At 35.7% G+C, this 18,345-nt stretch overlaps 1 protein-coding gene across 1 annotated transcript in view; it reads right to left on the bottom strand.

Annotated features, from left to right (window-relative positions):
• The window catches only part of U2af38 (U2 small nuclear riboprotein auxiliary factor 38), a 32,876-nt gene extending 14,764 nt beyond the window's left edge, over nt 1-18,112 (bottom strand). The window contains exons 1-3 of the mRNA XM_089093004.1: nt 18,002-18,112; nt 5,150-5,237; nt 2,429-2,578 (exon numbers count right to left, since the gene is read on the bottom strand). Coding sequence (XP_088949130.1) covers nt 2,429-2,578; nt 5,150-5,237; nt 18,002-18,045 — 282 coding nt within the window. The 5' untranslated portion in view covers nt 18,046-18,112. The remainder of the gene's footprint in view (nt 1-2,428; nt 2,579-5,149; nt 5,238-18,001) is intronic.
• Between the last annotated feature and the right edge of the window lie 233 nt (nt 18,113-18,345).

The raw sequence follows: 18,345 nt of genomic DNA, 5'->3' as shown, positions 1-18,345 counted from the left end.
GCTGTATTTTGTGAGAGAACTAACGTTCATAATCACTATACTCAGATAAGAAGCAGTACTAGGGCTAATTATTTGAATCCGGGTAGCAGGGGTGTTTTTATTATCCATAGGGGTGCTAAACTTTGGAACAATGGTAAGGAACAAGACAACTCTAGTCCTTTTAAATGTGAATTCTATCTTTAGCTTCTTGATCTTTCTTTTTTTTTTATTTATGGCCGTATTATCATTTGCAAGAAAATGCAATATTGCTTAAATTAAAAAAAAATAAAAAAAATTATGGTACACATTTTATGTGTATGTATTATTTATTTTGTCTAAAAGCTGCAATCAAATTCCTTCATGTTTCCATTCTCTTTAGTTATTTGTATTTATTTATCTATACTCAACTATTATACACATATACATTGATTTTTTCTTTATTGTGGTTTAGCCGCAGACTCCCGCAAGCAGCGCTTTAGGTCTACTGCTGATGATTTCTTTTCCAGAATCTGAGCGATTTCCTGCAGCCGCGGAATTTCCATAGAACGCTTGTTTTACAGATAAGAAGACATCTTAGCTGAAGGAAAAAAAAAAAAAAAAAAGAAGCAAAAAACGCGAAGGCATATCTGGATAGGCAATTGCTTTTAGGAGTAAGCGCTCTTTTGGCAATCAGACTCGAACCCGTAAAAACTTAACCAAAACCTTGGGTGCTAGCCCTGTTTCTTCTTATGCACGGAGGATGAGTTGACACAGAACTCTGACGACATAATTACGACTTCTGGTCAAGTTGAAACATAAAGTAGCCTCTTTCAGCAGATATCCTGATAACTAGAATTTATGATACACATTGCCTTAAAGAGGCTTTGATCCCCAAACAGGCAGAGAAATTCGCTTCAATACACATAGAAATTGCTTCGATACAGGGAGAAGACCTGATGTAATGAATATAGGTATCTCCTCTCTCACTCCCTCATAGACGATGGATGGTGTTCAAACACATAAAAGGCCTAACAAGGACTTACTGTTACTTTCTACAAAGGTCAAGTTGTACCCTGGCAAGACCTTCAACTGGATGACAAGGATTTAGAACCCTGTCTACTTTCCCGTCCCAGAAAGACTATATCAGGCCCATCCCCTCCTCCCCTTCCAACAACAATCTTAACTAAGATACTAGCTTTTAATAACCACCAGGTTTGGTTGAGACTCAACAATCTTTAGTGGTAGAGGTCCTGATAACAAGACCTTAAAGATGACCTTCCTGCCATAGAGGTCAGATTGTGTCTGGAGAACCAAAAGGCTTAACAAGGACACCTACTTTAATTTCCTACCATGTTGAATTGAGACCTAACAAACCCTTCTGGCAGATTTCTTGATGCAAGAATTAAGAAACCTTCCTCCCCACAAATAGTTAAATCAGGTCCTCATCCACAGAAGACACAACTAGGGCCACTAGCTTTCACCATCAGTCAATTTTGATTGACAGATGCATTCTAATGAAAAAAGTATGTAATTCATATTTAATTAATTACATAAATACACATTTTAAGATTAGAAGTTCTTGATGTTTAAATGTTCATTTCTTTAAAAATCAAAATATACAATAGAAATTATGCTCCACAATATTTATGGGGTTTTATACAAATAGAGACATTTGGGAATGGGGGGGGGGGGTTGATTAGAGTAAGTGGCTTACTGACACACAATATTATAAGAAGTCTACATGTATTAAAAGGGCTTCTTAGGACAGTGAAAAAGGAATAAAATCACAAAAATATACTACTTAATATATATATCTAGGATTAGATAAAAGATAAAGATAGTTTAAGCAATGTTAAATATGATGGTAAGGAAAATATTAACTTTGCCAAGTAGAGGAGAAATAGTCACCCCTGTTTGCAGTTAATTGTGTCAGAGCATATGATGAAAAAGATACTATGCGGAAAAAAATTCCCAGAAGAAAGTCGGGTATACAAAAAATGAAGTATAAATTTTAGTTAAGCATTTCTATTCTTTCCACGTTCTTTTTTGTCTATTTTCAGCACTGCAATTAATGCTTTGTTATCAACAATGCCAGTAAGTATTTAACTCACTCTAAAACATAGCAACTAACACTATGATACTCCCACGAAGTTTAGGCAAATCTACCTGGGGATCTAAAATTGGGGGGGTAGCATTGGAATTAGATTTTCCACCTTATTTTCTGGCACAAAAAAGCTAAACCAGAGTAAAAAATTTTGACGATTTTAGACCCCATCCATAATTTTTTGTAAAAATACACTAGGCACACATTCTTTTCAAGAACCAGATACCCCCCTCAAAGAAAGTGATTACCGTACCTCCTCATTAGCTGGGTGCACAAAATATATTATAATTTTTCATAGGTTTGGAATTTGGTAAGTAAAATCTGTAGATATGGTCACTTAATACTATAATTTCTATTTTCCCCTACCTTGTCCTCGCATTCTACAAAGACGTCCTCAAAGAAGTTATCATAATGCTCCTGCATCTCCTCGTCAGAAACGTGTGACATGATGTGGGAGCCATCAGCTGACTTGGCTGTATTCTGGGGGTTGACATAGAAATTCTGCAGAACTATTGTCTGAAAAAAGAAAAGGAATGATAAATTAAAACTATTTACTAACAAAAACTAGTCATACTCTATGAATTAATGCTGACCAGGGTCAAGCCTTGGATCGTGGTGGCAAAAACTTGTCCAGGACTCTAAATGTAGATTAGTATGTTTTTGCTTCTCTTTTTTTATGTCCTTTTTTGTCATCATCTTTTACATTCTATTAAGGTCTATGTTCCTGTACTAGTTTTGGTATGTTATTGCTCTATCCTCATATAGTTTTAACAAATCACAAAAAAATGAAAATTTTACTATTGCTCCATAGCTGAGATTCAATCAATTTACATAATAAAATTTTTGAAATTTGGTATACAGGGTTATTTGGATAAAAAATATGTTGAAAATTGGCTGTTGAATCGGATTGGTTGAAAAAAAGACGGTTTTCTATTTTTTTTTTTTTTTTAGCAAGTTCAGATCCAAGACTAATGAATAAAATGATATATGTATCTTGTCCTTTTGGTGAAAAATTACAGCTGCAGGCTTGTCGAAAAATTGCTTGTTTCAGAGGAAACATATACCTTAAAAGGGCATAATGAAATGTAAAACAGTAAGCTCCTAAAACTAACTAACATGCATACTCAAGTCTTCCTCCTCTGTTCATTTGTTTGTTTACCCCAAAAGGTAACCACAGACACAATTTTATTACTTCATAATAAATTTTGACAAAACTTAAAATATTCTAAACCGAATTACCTTTGGCATGAATTTATCATTTATAGGAGAGTCTTATGAGTCATATAATTTAAACTGTTGGAATTATGGATGTTCCCTTCAGTGTACGGTAATACTATACCTAAAATAATTTGACAGTACAAGATAACGTACAATCTGAAAAGATACACAGACAGACACCCACTCCCATGAAATTTCAAGAAAAAAGTGTCTATGCTACAGAAACAGTCCTACTAGAAAAAAGACCTTTTCAGGAGGTTTTTAATAATATAAAAAGCAGATGCTAATCTTGTCTTCAATAGTATTAGAATCCAGTCTCTGAAATACCTTGGTATCAATTATGGTCAGATGCTCAGATCCACTAGAGGCCTATTGACCAATTCAATTGGCTTATGGGAAAACTGTCAAATGCAAAAGGTTATCCAATTGTTTTATCATTTCAAAACTTTTCAACGCTATTGTCTCTCCCATGATCTGGTATATATAGCCCTTGTGGGAAATGTGGTCTCTCATCAAGCATCAAAAAATGCAGAGCACTTATTATCAATATGCAAAATTTTTGCTGGGACTTCTACTCAGGTTTTCTAAGGTTCTAGGCATTTACCCCCCCTCCCTGGAAAATACCCCCCCCCCCCGTGGAAAATAAGGCTTTCCAAATTTGAGAATTTTGTTTGAGTTTTTTTTTCCGTAGGGGGGGGGGGAGGAATTTTGGTACTTGTGTATTATGCACCACTCATTCAAGATTACACTGCATAAAATTCGAGAACACACCAGTTTTTACATTAGTTTCTTTGTTGCTTTAGAAACAAATTTGGGCTATAGATTTGCATATTAGGGGGGGGGGGGTAAAGCATAGCGGGTCTGCATGCAAAATTTGTTTGGTACAAATATTCTGCATATTGGATGGATAGAAAAGCGTATTTTAAAGCCAAATATACAGCCATGAACATAGTAAAATAACAAAAATGAAAGGCACAAATAACATACTTTGATCAGCAATCATCATAAAAAACATAAATGAAACAAAACATTAACCTAATAATAGTACTTAATCCTTGGAAAAGCGGTCATTGAAAAAAAAAAAACACTTAAATGAAACATTACATTTACTTTATAGCCTACTGGGATTTTTTTTTTTTTTTTTAGTTAACACAATTTTCAGATACCTTGCTATTCTTCTGTAATTTTTTTAGTGGCCACACCTAGAAAAAACTGTTTTCTGACTTGAAACTGCCCAAATACTTTACCCCCCCCCCCTATGTGCACATATATAACCTAAATTATATATTTCCCATATATTCTGTCACTTCTCTTTGTGTTGTCTTGCTCTAAGCTGAAAAAAAACTAACAAAGAAACAGGTTTGTTCTCAAGTTTTACACAGCATAAACTTGAGTGAGTGAAGCATAATAGACAAGTACCAAAATTCCTTCCCCCTACAGAAATAAAACAAATAAAACTCTTAAATTTGGAAAGCCTTATTTTCCACAGGGGGTATTTTCCGGGGGGGGGAGGGTATTTTCCGCGGGGGTATTCACTGGGGGAATAAACGCCGGCCACTTTTCTAACACAGAGATCTCATCAATACACAGAATATTCAATTCACCAACAAAAGTGATTGATATAGAGCTTCTGTGCATTCCATCAACAAGCTAGACGATACACCGCTGACTCAACTATTTATGTGATTATGTTTATGTGATTATGTGATTTAAGTTTTCGCGTTCGCTATGTTTTTAAATTTTTATTTTATTGGGTACTCTCCTTTTTTCTCATTTTTATAATAACCAACACAAATGAATACATATAACTTAAAAGTGAGAGCTATCAATAATAACTAACAAAAGAGCTGCAAAAAATTGAACAAAAACCTGGCTGAAAGTTGGCTTATTATGAATTCTTGAACATCTTTCACCATGTCTACATGCTCCAATCTTGAAATAGAATGAACAATTGACTCTGCAAAGAAAGTAGATGAATAATAATTACTTGCATAGACACTCAGAGATCCAAGTTGGACAATTCAAACCTTGGAGAACAAAGCACGATCTCTTGACAAGAGTACTTTAAAAGACTCAAGAGTACTCTCAACATGAGTACATTTATATTACACTATCAGAACACTTATCTAACTATTCTAGGATAAGTTTTTTTAGCCTTGGTAAGGGGGGAGGGGGTATTTCTTACCCTCTTTTTTGAAACACAATCCATTTTTTTATATTAGCCAATAACTGAAAAACGAAAAGAAAGACTAATTATAGCCAAGAAACGAACATACAAAGTGTTTTCCTAAAGTGATGAGAATTTTTTACCACTACTTCAAGTTGTTTGAGTAGAAATACTTCAAGCAAAAGCCCAGTGGAAATTATCAACTTTTAAATTCATCAATAATTATAGTAATATTTAAAGGCTTCTTGCATGTAGAGCTGAGTTTGCACATCAAGGTTTCAGTAAATTGACAGCACAAAGTAGGTAAAATCACAGTGTACTTTATGCCTCAATTAAAAACTTATCTTAGAATAAATCCATTTAGAGACTGGAAAGCAGGAGCAGGGACAGGAGAGACCCCCCCCCATATCCATAAGTGACACCCTGCTTTAACCACTTGTGGATTAAAGGAACTTATATGCATATTGGTTTGGAAGTAAGGAACTTATATGCATATTGCTAGCAACCTAGCACTAAGTATCTAGCATAATATAAAGATACATGTCAAACTGAACAAATAGCAGTGGACTAACTGGATCAAGCTCACAATTTTGTAATAAAGACAATTGGCAAAAGATACCCACAAAAATGTCCCACAGATCTCCATTGAGACAGATTCAAGCACCAACTCCGAAAAAATGACCCTTTAAAATAAAAAAAGCCACAGGAGTTATTTGCATGTACTTTTCCCACCAGGGCAAATAAGAAACATCATGGTACTGTACTTTTTGCAAAGCAAATCTTTGGAAAAAAGTTAATCCGAGCTGGTCAATGGCTGTATTAGCTTGATCTTCTGCAATAAAAATACAAAGGACACTAGAATATTGCTGGTAGTTTTACTAAGACAGATGTCAAACTACCTCTCCAACCATTACTGATTTGCATTTTCATCAATTTTTTCTAGGCATAGTTTCAGGCAAGAGAATGGACAATATTGTATATAGAAATGAAGCTAAAAATCATCAACCCATTAGTCTTACCTCAGCAATTGGGAAACTACTTGAAGGTATAGTCAATTCAGCCATTATGGTCCATTTAAATATAAACTACTATCACCTAATCAACATGAATTTTGGCCCAATTGATCAGTTGACACTAACCTCATCAAAACATACAAGCATGTCTCAAAACTTATGGATGAGGGATCTCCTGTTGATATGTTATTACTGGATCTAGCCAAAGCATTTGATAAAGTTAGCCACAGGATACTAAACTCTAAAATCTGTGCAATGGGCGTCATGATGATGTAGTCAACTGGATAATGCAATTTCTTATCAATGCAAAGCAGGTAGTAAGGGTATTTGGAGAGAATGAATTAACTTTCTTCTTGGGACCAGCAGATTTAAAAAGCGGAGTACCTCAAGGAACAGTTTTGGGTCCAAATTTATTTAATATCTTTAGCAATAATGCACCTTCAATCATAGAGACTAAAATTTTGTTGTATGCAGACAATTCCAAAATAATTGGTCCTGTTCATGACAGTGGGAAAAATCCACTGTCAAAGTGGGAAAAATCCTGGCAGCTTGAACTTAATATCCAGAAATGCAGTCATTGATTTTGGAGCAAATAACCCCTTGTGTCATATTTTATGGAATCCAACAATGGTTCAAAACAGCCTCTCATATGTAGACCAGGTGAAAAAGATTGGGGAGTCTTGGTTGATGATAAGCTCAAGTTTAATTTCCATGCACTGTCTGCAGTAGCCAGTGCCAACCAAACTCTTGGTTTAATCAAAATAAAGTTCTGCAGTATATCTCCAGCTGTGATCACCAAGCTCTTAAAGGGGCTGACAGATTGAAAATGGAATTTTGGGATGTGTTTTGCTAATCCAGTAAATAAGAGTGATATCTAAAGTCTAGAATCAGTGCAGCAACATGCAACTAAATGCATAAAGGGATTTCAACATTTTACATATCCTACCCAATTACATAAGCTCAAACTACCATCTCTCATATATAGACACAGGCAAGGAGATCTAATAAAGACATACAAGTTACTATATGACCAGATCCGTTGATTTGAATTGAAGTTATCAAGTATTTTGCAGTAGGTTGCATAGGATGCATCAAGACATGGCCAATTGTAGACAGAGAAAAGCCAAGACAGATAGTCCAAGTATTTGAGAGGCAATTGAATTGAAGTTATCAAGTATTTTGCAGTAGGTTGCATAGGATGCATCAATACATGGCCAATTGTAGACAGAGAAAAGCCAAGACAGATAGTCCAAGTATTTGAGAGGCAATTGAATTAAAGTTATCAAGTATTTTGCAGTAGGTTGCATAGGATACATCAAGACATGGCCAATTGTAGACAGAGAAAAGCCAAGACAGATAGTCAAAGTATTTGTGAGGCAAATGTTTAAATGGCTGGGGAGTGTGATCCCCAACCTGTTCCAGATAGTCAGTTCACCAAGCACCAGAGGCCACCCCTTGAAGCTTTATCAAAAACGTCCTAGCACCAGGCTGCAAAACAAATTCTATTCTAACCATGTAGTCAGCCTATGGAACTCCCTTAGCCAGAATGCTATGTCACCCAGTGTTGAAGCCTTCAAGTCTGCAGCTGACAAAGACTGGTGCAAGAAACCTTGGCTCACAATATTGGATGCACTTATCAAGTTGAATTATCATCATTAGTTGACATCAGTTATGACTTCAACTCAACAGCAACAGGTTGTGTAAAATTTAAAAAAGGATTATATGCCAAATTTATAAGATAAAGACATTTTCCTACATATTTTGTGATTTTTTATAACTATATCAACCTTTGGTGACATTTTAAGTGGTCCTTCTAAGTGTTTTATTTGACTTACCTGGACTTTGAAGTAAGTTAATTTTTGTTTCATCATTTGTTTACAGGGGGTTTCATCTGTTTCTTCTGAAGTTGTGTATTTGCAAATTGCACAGTTGTCAAATATAGCCAAAAGCTATACTTCCATAACATTATAGGTTGAGGCGACTCATCCGTTTTTCGCGTATTTTCTGTAATTGTACTTCGAATTTTTGTGTATTTAAGGCTGATTTGAGTCACAAAAGCAATCCAACACAAACTAACCCATAGAGACTTCATTTCACCCGATATAATGCCCCCTAAACAGTCGATTCGTAATACCGATGCGACGCCTACTGGGGCTTCGAAAAGAGCTCGTGTTATCCCCAAAAAAGGGTGTGATAAGCGTTTGGTATGTGAAATAGACCTAAATGATGACTCCCTGGCCATTCTCTGTGATGGATGTGGAAAGTGGATACACATTGATGTATATGCCTGTATGGATATGCCTAAACCCAAATATGTGTTGCTCACAAAAATTTCTTGATGGGTTGACATTTGCATAAAGTGTCCAATTTGCAAACACTCTCCTATGACTCCAAGCAGTTCTAACCAGAATCCAAGTGTTGAGAGTATCGTCGAAGCTACGATAAACAGTATGAAGAGAGATATTATTGATAAAATCCCATTCCAAGCCATTATCCAAGATATTGTGCAGTCTTGAGTAAATAACCTTGAAACTACACTCAAAGAAGAGATTTCGAAATCAACTAACGATATCAGAACACAAATGTGAGCTCTTGAACATCAGGTTACTGAGAAATGCTCGATTCCTGTTGTGCTTGCTGAAATCAAAACGCTTGTGCAACAAGAAACTGCCTTGCCATGTACTAATTTTGTCTAACATCTTAATTGTGAGGTTCAGCACCTTTTCGCCGAAGAGCAAGATAGACAACATAGAGCTATAAACATAGTTGCATATGGTATCCCATCACAATCAGACAAACAACTCCACATCCAGTCATACCTCAGCCAAAATTACAAACTCCAAGGCATTCAAATTACAAATGTGAAAAGACTTCCCATCCCTGCAAACTCACAGTCCGTAAATGCATGCCCACCACCTATCCTCTTCTCTGTTCGAAGTGTAGACATCAAAAGGAAAATCATTAACAGTTCTCATGAACTCCATGCAGATATTCAGTTTCATGGTGATGCATCAAAGGCTGAGCGTGATAAACATAAGACTCTCATAGATACGCTAAAACCACGAATAAACTCTGGTGAAAAAGATCTCATCATTTTCAAAGGCCAAATTGTGAACAAAAACGTTGCAGCTCATTGCAGTTGGAAAGTTCCAAGCCAGCCCCAAACCTGGCTGCAATGGAAATGTAACAGTTTGTCCCTCACCTCCTGTAAATAGCCCTGATTTCTAGCAGTTACCTCTTTGCTCTGTAGAACATCAAGTGTTAATACTAGTGTATCAACTGAAAATAAACTTAGTGAACTTTTCTTTTCATGTGACAGTTCGAATAAATCGAGCTTCATGAGTGCCATTTCTGAACCAACATCTACCTCGCCTTTTTCAAATACAGTCGCAGTTACAGGACCTCTGTCTCTGGACAACCGGTCACGTAAGCCTCGAAATAATAATACCCAGCGTTTAATACCTAGCAATGTCGATTCTCTTACAAATAAACTTCTAAATATCCAATTGTTTTTAAAAGATGAAGCAGATATTACTGTGCTAGTGGAGATTCTGCCAAAACTCACTACAATACTTGTTACCGAAATTATGTTGCAGATACCTGGTTTTCAGAGCTTCACTAATCTGGAATAGCCAAACTGCAGAAGAGGAGTTGGTATCTATGTCAGGAAAGGTTTCCAGGTTAATCTTATTAACCGTTTAATCTTCGATGCACCCTGTGTGGAAAGTTTATGGCTTGATATTACTCTTCAAGAAAATAAGAAAATCTGTATTGGGTGTGTATACAGAAGCCCTAGTGTGCCCAGTCTTAATGATTGTGAAATATGTCTTAAAACTATCATTGATGAAATGGCATCTACAATATCATTGGATTTGATAATTATTGGTGATTTCAACTTCCCATTAATCAAGTGGGTTGATGGTGTTGGTCATGTAGTATCTAATAATGGAGATTCACCATTTGTGTTTTGCTTATCTGACAACTTCCTTCATCAAATGGTTGACAAGCCAACAAGGCATTGTGGCAACCAGAATCATTCCTTGTTGGATCTTGTAATTTTGAGCAATCCAGATTCCCTTAACAGAAATGAGTTTCTTCCTCCAGTTGGTAACAGCAACCACTCAGTCATCCTCTCTGTATTATCCTTGAATAAATGTCTGCAACCTAATGTTTGTCCTCAAACTTTTATTGATTTACCAAGCAATACAGAGGGAACTAGCCTCAATAAATTGGTCAAAACTAATTATTTCTGATATTAATATATCATGGCAAATTTTAAAGAAGGCCTCCTATCAACTGAAAAAAAAGCACTCCTGTATCATCTACCAAAAACAGCCAAAAACGCTTCCATTACTCACAAAGGATGCAAAAAGAACAATCAACAGGAAAGCCAGAGTCTGGAAAAGATACAACAAGGAGAAATCTCGGGAAAATTGGATAAGGTATGCAAAGGCTTGGAATCTTGCCTCTAATGTAGTTAAGGAATTGAAGTCTCAGCATGAGGAAAAGCTAGCCACAGATATCAAGACAAATCACAAATCTTTCTGGAGACATGTTTCTGCCAAAAATCCAAACTGTCACATCATTCCTGACCTCAGATATAATGGCATAACCCACTCATCACCAATAGATAAGGCCAATGTATTAAATACCCAGTTTGCCTCTGCCTTCACCAGCCAACCTTGTTCAACTATTCCTGCAGCACCATCAAACTTAATATGTCATCCAATGCCAAAACTATCAATTACCGAAGATATGGTCTTAAATAGCCTGGAAAAACTTGATGTTAATAAATCCAAAGGATCAGATGGGCTTCTTAAGGAATGCTGAATTGTTCCCACTTCTCCTTTGTGTGGACTCTTCCAGCTGTCCCTACAAATGGAGAACTACCTTCAGATTGGAAAAAAGTCCTATATGACACCAATCCACAAAAAAAAGGCCCCAAAGATAATGCAGAAAGTTACTGTTCTATTAGCATTACTTCCGCAGTTGTAAAGGTGCTTAAGAGATTTGTTAATAGAGCTCTAATTCAGCACCTGGAAACTAATAACATCCTCACTTCCAATCAATATGGCTTCAGATCTTTAATATCTGTTGACACTAATCTTATACACACATATGAGTGTGTTACATCATTATTGGATAATGATGTACCTGTTGATATGGTGCTCCTGGACCTCTCAAAAGCATTTGACAAAGTTTGCCATGACTTCCTCATTACCAAACTAAAAGCAGCAGCTGTTGATGATGTTTTGTCCAGTGGATACAGAGTTTCCTTTCAGAAAGAACACAAGTTAGAAGAGTTCATGACTCTCAAAGTGTCCCTCATTGTTCCTTGTCTACAACTGTTTTAGGCAGCATTCCCCAGGGGACCATTCTTGGTCCAAGTCTCTTCAACTTATATATAAATGATGGACTCAATCTCCTCTCAAACCTCCTTACTCTTTATACTGATGATTCAAATCTTGTTAGTAAAGCAGCCACAAACTCTGACTGGCAATCTATTCAAAATAACCTTAATATTCTTGGTACTTGAGCTGATACATGGCTCCTCTCGTTCAATACTGACAAATGCCAAGTAATCAACTTTGGTAATCATAACACACATCAGCAATACCATCTCCAAGGTAACCCCCTTTTTGCAGTCTCTGAAGAAAGAGATCTTGGAGTCATTTTTGATCGTCAACTAAAGTTCAACATCCATGCAAAATCTGTATCATTGTCTGCCCTCCAATCTCTTGGAATGATCAAAAGAACTATCTCTAGCAGACACCCAAGCGTGTTTATGAAGCTCTACAAGGCACTAGTTTGCCTGTGCCTAGAGGTTGGAATGTCTCTGGCATCACCCTATTTCAAGAGGGACAAAGAAATTCAAGAAAGAGTTCAACAAAGAGCAACCAAAATGGTCAAAGGCCTCAAACAAATGCCATACAAAGAGCATTTACATCACTTGAAGCTTCCTACTCTTGCATACAGGAGGAAACATGTTGACATGATAATGACCCACAAAATTATTTCCAAAAATGTTCTCCCTCATCTCCTTACCCCTCCTGCAGAACATTCTGTGACTAAAGGTCATTCCAAAAAGATCTTCAAGCAATGCTCCTTAGTCCAAGAAACAAGCCATTTTTTCAGCCAACAAGTAACAAACTTGTGGAATCTACTCTCTGAAAATACAGTGACTGCTGATTCAACAGGTGCATTCAAGAAAAATCTAGACAAAGAATGGCTACAGCAAGAGTTCCTGTACAACTGGGAAGCTGCTGAGTCCTCAACCAAAATTTAGCAAACAACCCATTGAAGTCATAACAGAGCATTACAAGGATAAAAATCCTTAATTTTGCTACAAGCTGTGATTTAAGGTAATTAGTGACCTGCATTCACAGGACTTGTCCTTATTGCGGGCAAGTGTGATTTAAGGTAAGGAAAATACTGGATCCTCCATGATGAGGCCCATTTTGCTTTAAAAAATCAGTAAAGTGAAACATGATTTCAGATCAAAATGCCATATTTAATTTACTATGCCAGAGAAACACAGGGACCTAAAACTGTAATTAATCAATCTTAATAAAACTGCATTCAATTAAAACTTTCAAAAGATCAACAATGGATTCTCTTCATAAAAGCATTGCAATTGTTTATGGCCCTTGGGTATGGGTACAAAGGTTGAAACAAGAGTGAGAAATGGCAAAATGCATGGGCAATATGTAATTTTGTAATTTGGGGGGGGGGGGATAAAGGATATTGGACCTGTGGTCAAAATGTGTTAAATATAATTATTATGAATATTATAAAGTATGGATTGTTTTCTAAACATGTTTTCATTTCAACAGCCCCAATTCTAAACTTATATCTTCTTCTTCTTCTATTTAACAGCAGGCGGGCTTTTCAGTAAAACTATTTAGCCCTTTTCAGTTTGCTTCACTCTGTGGGCTACAGAGCTACTGGCTTGATTGCCTCATATTTATTAGATATATTCAGATATCTTTCAGCAGATCTTTCGACTCTAGGAGTTCAAATATAAGATGATAGATGTCGATTTCTATGCTCTGTGTGCAGGTATAGCTGGCTAGGCTCTTGGTTGATAGTGGGATTTTGTGGTGTTTGAAGCATTTTAACAGTTTACAAAGCAAGGTATGTTGTGCAGACGTCAGCATATTACATTCAAATAGGTAATGGTCAATTGTTTCATTATTCATATTACAATGCCTGCAAAGAGGGGACAGGGGAATTGAACCACTTGAATTAGAAAGCTTATATGAGAATGCAAGGAAATTTAGTCCATTTGTTCCAGAACGAATTCTATGATAAATTTTAGAAAGATACTTATTGGGAAAGGGGGAAAGGATAGTATTAATCTTATTAAAATTAATATCTGATAGCCTCCATTGGTAAATATCTCTAATTGGGATTGGTCTCCCACTTGGCTGGTCAATATTTATAGAATTTTTTGCTATTTCATCAACCTGATGATTACCACTTATGCCAGAGTGGCTAGGAATGTACTGAAAATAAGTTTTTATGCCACTTGAAGCAAGATTATCAATAATACTGTGTCAATGTCCAACTTATATTGAGGAGCTGAGGCCAGCAACTCAAGGCTTGATAAAGAGTCGGAATAGATGATAATATTATTCGAATTTTCAATCAAAGGTTGGTTTTGCTTAAGGTGTTCTAATGTCATGATTATGGAATTTAAGTCAGCAGACAATATAGATAAATTATTAAATAATCTCTCGCCCATTGCAATTTTCAGGTGAGGAAGGAAAACACCACTTGCAACCTTCTCATTCATTTTTGACCCATCAACAAATATTTGGAAGTGATTTTTATAGGTAATTCTATTAAGTTCTGCAAATTTTTTCTGGACAAAAGCAATGGGGGTTAAATCTTTATTCCATTTTGAAAATTCAGTATTTATTATGGGAAATGACCAAGTCCATGGAGGGGATTGGGGGAAAGTAGGTGCAATAGAATTTGCTGGTACAGGGAACTTCTTTTGAATATTGGCATACTCATCTGCAATACCTCTATACATGGCTGGATTTCTTAACCAATTATGTAATGTGTGTGAGCTATTTGATTCAATTTTTGTAAGATGTTTTATCAAGAGAAAGCTACGTCTCTCCCTTATTGTTGTTAATCCACTCTCCATGAGCAGAAACTTGGTGCTTGTGGGTTTCCTAAGACCAAATATGAGATGTATTAGATCATTGTGGGTTGTTTCAATTTTTGGCATCTGGGTCTGTGCACATGCACCATAGACACTGTGCCCATAGTCACTATGGGGTCTTATATGTGATTTATAAAACTGGAGTAAGGTTTTCTCCTTACAACCCCAGGGTGTGGAAAGAAGTCTTTTTAGTATATTTGCTTTTCTATAAAATTTTTTTATTGTGTTTGGAATGTGGAGGTGGAAATTAAGTTTTTGGTCAAGCATGAGACCTAGGTAATTAATATTATTATCTTCTGGAATAGTTGTTTTATTTAGAGTTAGTTTTGCATTAACATGGTTTCGCTTCCGGTGAAATTGGATTATTTTTGACTTGGTGGGTGCAATGGGTAAATCTGAATGTTGAGAGAATTTTTCAAACTGGAAAAGTGATTTTTGCAGATTTGACTGTGCTATCTGAAAGGTGTTGCCAGATGACCATAGCACCAGATCATCAGCATATTGTAGATTTGTGTGGGGTAGGTTCATGTCCCAGAGATATAGGGCAAAAAGGAGGCAACTGAGGACTGCTCCCTGAGGTAGGCCTTTGGATATTGTCTTTCGGGGTGAAGAGGCTGAACCAACACAAACAATGAAACTTCGCACTTCTATGAAGGATTTAATAAAGGATACTAGCTTAGGAGGTACTCCAAGGTTTGCAAGTTTATTTAAAAGGATTTGGTGGTTCACATTGTCATAAGCTCCTTCAAAATCTAGGAAAGCTGCCACTAGGATATTATTTTTTGAGAAAGATTCATTTATTGCATTTGTTAGCAAAATGAAAGCATCTGTTGAGGAGTGGTATTATATCTTACTTTCCTTAGTCTTACTAGTAAAATGTTCTTTTGAGAACAATTGAAGAATTTTAAAATAGCATGAACTCCCTCAAAAAATGAAGTCACAGCAAAATTGATGTCATCTTAGAGAGGTTTCTGGTTCTTCTTAAAAATCTTGGCAAAATTGTTTTCATAAAAACATTTGGTAAAATTCTAGTTTAGCTACTTATGTCCTGGAAAGGTATTTTGGAGTACCTACCTCTACTCCTTCTCCCTCTAGAGGGTCCTGACCTTTAATGACCTTTAATAATTTCTGTGTTATAAAAGTGAAATCTTGCAAAATAGATCTTTTGCTTAAATGAAGTACAATGAAATTGTTTTCAGCTTTATAACTTTTCTCAATCCCAATTTATAAGGTTTTAAAAATATATGCAAATACATTTCCTAAATTTTGAAACAAACATTTATATGGCTCAAAATTCTACTCAAATAACAGGAATTGCATTTTCAGAGCTAAAGCCAGAGAAAAAGAAACTGATAACTGAAAATTAAGGTAGAATGTTCTTTTGTCAAAATTTCAATAGGTTAAGACCTTTCATATAGGCAAATTTTAGGACCCTCTAGAGGGAGAAGGAGCGGAGGTATGAACTTCAAAAGGTAAATATTTACCAAACCATATTATTGAGTTACAGCTAAAGTGAATACACCATTCAATGCCTTTTTTTATGCTGATTACAAATATAATAAGCATTTCTATTGGAAATGAATTTCATCCCCCCCCCCTATATAGGCAATACCTAATCTAACCCTGACTGAGCAACTATAGGGGGGGGGGGGGGGCTGAAATTAATTTCTTATAGAAATTCTTATTATATTAGTAATCAGCATAAAAAAAGGCATCAAATGGTGTATTCACTTTAGTCCTAACTCCATAATATGATTTGGTATATATTGACCAAATATACTACTTGATGCCTTTTTTTTATGCTCTTGACAAATATAATAATCATTTTTGTAAGAAATGAATTTTAGCCTCCACCCCTATATATACTAATCCAGGGTATATATTTGCACATTAGGGGGGTGGGGGGACAGTTTAATCTTACCTCTCAGTTACATCAGAAATAAAATCACCCCACCCCCCCTAATGTGCAAATATATACTCTGAATTGGTATATATAGGGGTTGGGGCTAAAATTGCTTTCCAACAAAATTGATTATTATATTTGTAAAGAGCATAAAAAAAGGCATTGAGTGGTATATTCACTTTAGTTGTAACTCAATAATATGATTTGGTAAATATTTACCCTTCAAAATACCTTCCTGGGACATACTTTGGTAAATTTTTACCAAATCATATTATTGACTTATGAATAAAGTAAACATACCACTCGATGCCCTTTTTTTATGCTCTTTCCAAATATAATAATCATTTTTGTTAAAAATGAATTTTACCCCCACCCCTACCTATACCAATTCAGGGTATATTTTTGCACATTAGGGGGGTGGGGGTAAATTTTATTTCCAATGTAAATGAGAGGTAAGATTAAACTTTCCCCCCACCCCCAATGTGCAAATATATACCCTGAATTGGTATATATAGGGGTGGGGCTAAAATTCATTTCCGACAAAAATGATTATTATACTTGGAAAGAGCATAAAAAAGGCATCAAGTGGTATATTCACTTTATTTGTAAGTCAATAATATGATTTGGTAAAAATTTACCCATACTTTAGCCTGTAGACTGATCTCTGAAAGTTTCATTTCCCTAACCTAACCCCTTTCCTAAATAGCCAAAAGTTGCTAAAGTAGAATTTAACCCTAATTTCCTTTTTAGAAAGAAAATTATTAAACTTTTGGTTACTATGGGCTATTTTGAGTTCCTTAAGAGTTTGAAATATAATTTCTCCCAGAAGCAATGGTCAATATAGCCTATACCAAATCATATTATTGAGTTTCAAATAAATTGAATACACCATTCAATGCCTTTTTTTATGGTTATTACGAATATAATAATAATTTCTATAGGACATTAATTTCAGCCCCCCCCCTATATCGGCTATACCTAACCTAACCCAACCTAACCAAACCCTGAATTGGCCTATATAAGGGGGGGGGGTCTGAAATTGATTTCCGATAGAAATGATTATTAAATTAGTAATCAGCATAAAAAAAGGCATCAAATGGTGTATTCACTTTAGTCCTAACTCAATAATATGATTTGGCATATAGTGACCAAAGCAATAGGCTAATTGAACTTTGAGAGAGCATAAAAAATCATTAGGCCTAGCTTAAAATTCACTTTCATTCTAGATAAATTATGTTGTCAGCTTAAAATTTACCAATAGGGGTAGAAAAAGTAGATGAAAACACTTTCCTAAGATATATTTTAGGCTCTGGATTAATTCTTATAGTTAATTCACCTAACTCATGATTAGGCCTAATTATTGATTTCATTCACCTAACTCAGCTACTTTCCAAGATAGTCCCCCGATTATGATACCAAGAGTACACGAGCTATAATTTTCCCATTATATAAATAAGGCATTTACTTGTCTTTTTCTGTTCCAAAAATGGAAGCTAAATACTCCGCCATTCTTAGGTTTCCAAATAGCCTCTTTGGCTTTGGTAAATGTTAATTTCTTCTTTACTGTACTTTCTTCTGTTGTTCTTAAGAGTCATCTATATTTATGACTTAAATAGGTAGCATTAAGAAACCATATAAGGCCCTGACATTTTCCATGTTCTTCTACTTGCTGTGAGACCAAACGTTAACGCCTCACCCAACATATAGAAGACACCGTATGACCGTATGGCCCAATTCCATTTCTCGCAATTTTGTACCAGCTCTTCAGAAAATAAGAGCCTGGATCTCTTCCACTTTCTGCCAAACTTC

Source organism: Artemia sp. Qi Xiang Cuo, chromosome 8 (genome assembly GCF_049724085.1).
Source record: "Artemia sp. Qi Xiang Cuo chromosome 8, ASM4972408v1, whole genome shotgun sequence".
NCBI classification, from domain to species: domain Eukaryota; kingdom Metazoa; phylum Arthropoda; class Branchiopoda; order Anostraca; family Artemiidae; genus Artemia; species Artemia sp. Qi Xiang Cuo.
This window is presented reverse-complemented; position numbering and strand designations above follow the sequence as displayed.